The sequence below is a fragment of the Pteropus alecto genome, unplaced genomic scaffold (genome assembly GCF_000325575.1).
Source record: "Pteropus alecto unplaced genomic scaffold, ASM32557v1 scaffold95, whole genome shotgun sequence".
NCBI classification, from domain to species: Eukaryota; Metazoa; Chordata; class Mammalia; order Chiroptera; family Pteropodidae; genus Pteropus; species Pteropus alecto.
Genome location: NW_006441071.1, coordinates 1,484,232 through 1,490,231, shown reverse-complemented (window position 1 = coordinate 1,490,231; position 6,000 = coordinate 1,484,232). Strand labels below are relative to the sequence as shown.

The 6,000-nt window shown below is 33.7% G+C and overlaps 1 protein-coding gene across 2 annotated transcripts in view; it reads left to right on the top strand.

Moving 5' to 3' along the window:
- The window catches only part of DENND4C (DENN domain containing 4C), an 86,365-nt gene that overhangs the window by 66,571 nt on the left and 13,794 nt on the right, over positions 1-6,000 (top strand). For both annotated transcript variants that reach the window (XM_006918343.3, XM_015594458.2), the window contains 4 exons: positions 1-1,004; positions 3,517-3,694; positions 4,388-4,497; positions 4,773-4,948. The exon at positions 1-1,004 is cut by the window's left edge and continues 180 nt beyond it. In XM_006918343.3, coding sequence (XP_006918405.1) covers positions 1-1,004; positions 3,517-3,694; positions 4,388-4,497; positions 4,773-4,948 — 1,468 coding nt within the window. The remainder of the gene's footprint in view (positions 1,005-3,516; positions 3,695-4,387; positions 4,498-4,772; positions 4,949-6,000) is intronic.

Sequence of the window (6,000 nt, the reverse complement as noted above, 5' to 3'; positions counted from 1 at the left end):
GAATGTTGTTTAAGAAGAGCAGTTTGGATTTGAATTCAAGTGAAGTGGCTATCATGATGGGAGCAGATGCCAAGATTCTCACAGCAGCACTGACGTGTCCTAAGACTTCTCCACTTCATATCCCAAGAACCCATAGCTTTGAGAGTGTTAGCTGTCATCTCGGTGATACTAGGACTCGTGTGTCTGAAAGCACTTGGGATATTGAGCACAGATCTTCAGTGTTAGAGATGCTGGAGGAAAGCCAAGAGCTCTTAGAACCTGTGATTGATGACAGTATAGCTAAAATTACTATGACAAAGGATACACATGATAGTCTACAAACTGACAGTAATCAGCCCATAGACTTGAAAGCAGGATCCAAAGATGTAATAAATAAAAGAAGTAGTTTATATGGTGTTGCTAAAGCTGTTGAGAGGGAAGACGTTGAAACTGGACTAGATCCTTTGTCTCTTTTAGCCACTGAGTGCATAGGAGAAAAAACTCCTGAGTCTGAAGATAAGATGTTTTCTCCAGTTATTGCACGAAATCTGGCTGATGAAATCGAAAACTATATGAACCTAAAGAGTCCCCTGGGTAGCAAATCTTCTAGTATGGAATTACATGGAGAGGGAAACAAAGAGTCTGGCACTACCACTGCATTTGTTCACCCTTTAGAGAGGAGATCAAGCCTACCTTTAGATCATGGTCCGCCGGCACAGGAAAATCCTGAAAGTGAAAAGGGCTCCCCTGCAGTGTCTAGATCTAAAACTTTTACTGGGCGTTTCAAGCAGCAGACTCCCTCTCGAGGTCATAAAGAACGTTCGACTTCTTTATCAGCTCTGGTGCGTTCTTCACCACATGGCTCATTGGGTTCTGTGGTAAATTCTTTGTCAGGATTAAAGCTGGATAATATACTCTCAGGGCCCAAGATAGATGTCCTAAAATCTGGTATGAAACAAGCAGCGACAGTAGCCAGTAAGATGTGGGTAGCTGTAGCATCTGCCTACAACTACTCAGATGATGAGGTAAGATGTTTTTTGTGTAGTCTGTCTGATATTGGAATGTTTGTAGTATTTTCTTATGTACAAATTGTTTAGAGATTTCTAGTAACTTTGGTTTTTATATTTTAATGCATATCCTATTGAAATGACTTGAACATACAGATAAGGAAGTTAATAATGAAGAAATAGAATATCAGGACTAATTTATAATTCCATAGATCAGTCCAAACTAACACATGAAGTTTATTTTTTTGAAAGTACTAATGATTAATGTCTGAATTTAATAATGATGCCGTGTTATGTTTGCATAGCACTTCAGTTTTTAAGTAACCTTTACCTGTGTTATCTCTTTAATACATATGAAATCACTCTACAACTTAATCCATAGGTTCCATACTGCATAACAAAAACTGATAATTCTTTTAAAAACCATTATAAAGAAAATCATTAGATCTTCTTATGAAAATAGAAGTGAGGAAATTTTGCTCATTTTATACAAAAATGTTAATTAAAACTTCACCATTATAGTCAAAGAATTTTAGTACTTTACTAGAAAAGACAAACATCTATAATGTTCACTGTTGTTAGCATTGTTCTTAGTACTGTCTTAAACTGTATATCTGTTTTGACACATGACTGTATATGTACACATATATATTTGTTTAATTTTTATAGCAACCACATGGGTAGGTAGGTACTACTCTTATCCTCATTTTTTAGATGAGGTATCTGAGATTCAGAGAGGTTAATTAACTTCTCCAGGTTACATAACTAGTAAGTGGCAAAACTAGAATTTGAAGTTTGAGAGATCGGGTACAGTCTTTGCTCTTTACCACCATAGTAGCAAAGAAGGGAGCAGTATCTTAGAAGAGGTTCCTGTAGAGACTGTCCAAAAAGAGCAAAGCAGGTTATATCTAAGTTTGCTTTTGATGGATAAATTTAAAGTTTTTGGTTAGTCTAAATGGTAAGGTGGCAAAAGGTGTATCTGAGAATAATGAAAAAAGCATGAAGTCTTAAAACATGCACTTTCAAGATAATGTAGTTGATTTCAGATTGCTAAAGTTGTAAATAGGAAGTACAGACAGGAAATTAAATTGGACAAATAAGACTTGTATACCATTTGAAGGAAAACTTTATTCTATAGGCAGACTTCATTGAATTAAAAGTACATTGTTGAGTTTTATAAGACAAATTGCATTTGTATTTAAAGAGCTTACAAGGTCAGTTAAAGAAAGACAAAATAAGCTGGCTTCAAGAGTCCCTTAACTTGGCATTATGTGAAAAAAAAAAAAAAACACAACCATTTTATATTTGAAATTTTATCTAACAGTGTTAAAAAACACTTTATGCAGAGTAATGTGGACTTGGAATATATTCTGAGTGGTTACAAGTTAAAATCTTTCTTTTCTTTTCGTTGCTGTAGTCTTGATACCAGTGCCTGGCAAAAGCAAATAGGACATACCTAATATTTTCAAAGGAAGGAATGAATAAAGTCTATAAAATTTTCATAACTTTAAACTAGAATTTAATCTAGAGGAAAAAAATTAGGGATATGTGTAAAAATAGCTCAAGGGAATTCATCAATGTAAAGCATTCTGAATGTTTAAGCAATAGAAGATTTACTAAATATGTAATAGTATATCAATAAGTTAGATTAGGTTAAAGGAGTTTAAATAATACAGAAAATTTAATGACAAGTTACATGAGAATAGCTTAACTCATATTTTGTAAAAATGTGCTATGCATATTTTAAAAGGACTACAAGGATATATACATTAAGATTTCGGTTATACTCTGTTGGTGTTATAAGTGCTTTTATTTCCTGTTTTACATATTCGTATTTAAGTTTTTTAAAATCATTTAACATGGTTTTATAAGAGAAGACAAGTCTTCTTTAAAGCAAAAACTAAAAAGGAAACTGATTATTGAATTTTTTTAAAATTTAAACTGAAGTGTCAATCACAGTGGTCAAGAATTAGTGTTCAGAACTTTATTCATGCTTTATGCCTCTAATATTGATGATTGTTATTCTGAACAATCTATTGTCAGCTGAAATTTTTACGACCACCTTATTTTAAAGGACTCATTATCCATCTTTTTCAGACAATAATTAATAGTTAATGGTTAGAGAAGTTAAGGTCACATACCTAATACGTGATGGAGAGCCAAGATCAGTCTGGCTGTGTCTGATGCTAAAGCTCTTATTTGATCTCTGTTACTGTCTCTGATGCTACTGAAGACAATGAGCTCCTGGAGTTCCTTCATTTTATGATATTGAATATTGACAGACCACCCCCATACCCCAAACATACACGAGGGACACAACACAGTCTTAAAGTATTACAGGTCATTGCTTGAGTGTTTTAGAATTTGGAAGGGAAATTCTAAATAATAGAAGAGTTCAGGTTTTGAAAAATATGGAGTTGATGATTTAAGCAAAATAGGGGCATTTAATTCTGAAAAGGGTGGAGTAAATATATTCTCATTGGAGAAGGTATTACATATGTGTCTATGATTTTATTCTTTTCAATTAAAGGAGGAAACTAATAGAGATTATAGCTTCCCAGCTGGCCTCGAAGACCATATTTTGGGGGAGAATATACCACCTAACACAAGTATCTCAGGGTTGGTCCCCAATGAACTTACCCAGAGCAACACAAGCCTTGGCAGTAGCAGCAGCAGTGGAGATGTAGGAAAACCGCATTACTCAACAGGTATTGGGAAGGATTGTCCTCTCTCCTCATGTATATACCTATACCCTTCCCTCCGCCCACCACACATACAATATGCCTCATTTGTTAATAGAACCGTGCCACTCTCTCACTGTTCTTTTATATGATCTACAAGTACTGCAGTCACTTAACTGATTTTATTTTTAGTTGTATATATTTGGGAATTATATCATTAATTCTTGAACTTTTAGTGTGTTTCAGAATCACCTGAGGAACTTGCTTAAAAATATATACAAACGTCCAAGTCTTAGGCTAAAATGTTTGAGACCGAATCTGTGGGATCGGGCCTTAGAAATGTGTATTTTTAACTAGCTCTCCAGGCGAATTAGATACATACCAGAGTTTGAGAGTCCCTGGGCTGTATTGCTGAAATTTCTTAGCTCTGTGCTTTTTTTTTTTAATTGTAATTCTACTTATTTTATCCAACTTTCTATTATGAAAAATTTTCAAATGTCCCGAGAAGTTAAATAATATAGTGAACAATTATACATTTTCAACCTAGATTTAGTTAACTATTGGTAACTTTATATATATACATATATATATTTTATACTGAACCATTTGAAAATAAATTGCAGACTTCATGATACATCCCCCTTTTATACTTTAGTACGCATTTACAAAGAATAAGGGCATTTTCATACATAATGTATTATGATGGTTACTTCTCTCCAGGTGAGCTTCCATTTCCAAGAAGTATAAAAGGGCAGGACTTTGAAAAATCAGACCATGGTTCTTCTCAGAACACCAGCATGTCGAGCATCTATCAGAATTGTGCAATGGAGGTAAAAGTTTTATGTTTGCCCATGATAAAGTGGCCATAAACATATTTTTATTTCAGAATGACTTAACAGAATTCTGTGATACTCTTGTGGACATTTTGTTGAATATGCTTGATGTCTTATGTAAGCAAGGCAATAAACTGGTAACTTTACCTGTAAAGTAATTGAGTTGTTAATTCCAAATTCGATCAACAAAGTAAAATTCTTTGTCTCAAGAGAGTGGTTTGTTAAGATTGTCACTGTGGAGGTTTTCAGTGTCTGCACTTTTCTATTCTTAGGTTTTGATGTCAAGTTGTTCACAGTGCAGAGCTTGTGGAGCTTTAGTTTATGATGAAGAAATAATGGCTGGATGGACGGCAGATGATTCAAATTTGAATACAACCTGTCCATTCTGTAAAAGCAACTTTTTGCCTCTTCTCAATGTAGAATTTAAAGACTTAAGAGGCTCCGCAAGGTTAGTATTATATTATAAAAACTCCCTTAAGAGGTAAGTGCCCCCCACCCCCAAAGGCATGACTCCTGGGGGAGGAGTGAAATAGTCATGGTATGCTCCAGGTATCCTTTCTCCTTCACTTTCACTATTTGAGTAGAAAATACTAGTAATGTAGTAGATGACTTTCCCATTTTATTTAACTTTACGATTATCAGTAGCAGTTAATTCCTGGAGCTAAACTTGATAGATAATTCAAAACTCTATGTTAGTCATTATTTTAAACTTTATTTTAAAACTCTATGTTAGTCATTATTTTAAACTTTCTGCCTCAGTGATCTTAATTATGTCTTCTAGAAGGAAAAAAAAAAAGTATATATGAGGGGTGCCTTGAATTCTTCTTAACTTGTTGCCCCTTTATAATGGTGTTCTGTACAGTGAAATGACCAAATTCTAAGCAGTGGGAAGGAGAGTAGCTCATCTATAATCAGTCATTAAGTAATTTCGAGTTTGGTAACTGTATGCTGACCTAAGTAATTATACTGAACATTATATTTGTTTTATGGAGGAAGTATACTTCATATTATTATCTATTTTTAGCTGTTTTTTAAAAAATATCCAGTTGTTTAGGTGTTTCCTCTCTTTTTCCTTTTAGCTTCATATGTGATGCTGAGTGAAATCATACTTTAATTCCTGACACTATCAATGGTTTGTGCAAGGGCCCTCCTTTATTATCTTCCTCACCCTACCCATTCCCACTCATTCCTTTATTCAATAAAGACATTGTGCTGTTTGTGGTATATCCTTGAATATATATTCTCATAAAATATGTTATTTTGCAGGATTATCACATTAAACTTACATAATTAGAATAATGCTAAAAATCTCTATTTTTTTTACTCAGTGTTAAATTTATCTGAGTTTCTGTATGTAAAGCTAGTTTTTTTCTTTTCTCCTACAGGAAGTTAATACCTCATTTTACTTATCTCATTATCCTAGTGTTGGATACTTCAGTTGCTTCCAGTTTTTTGTTATTATCATTACAGTGATGTAATACACTGTAAAATATATGTCTC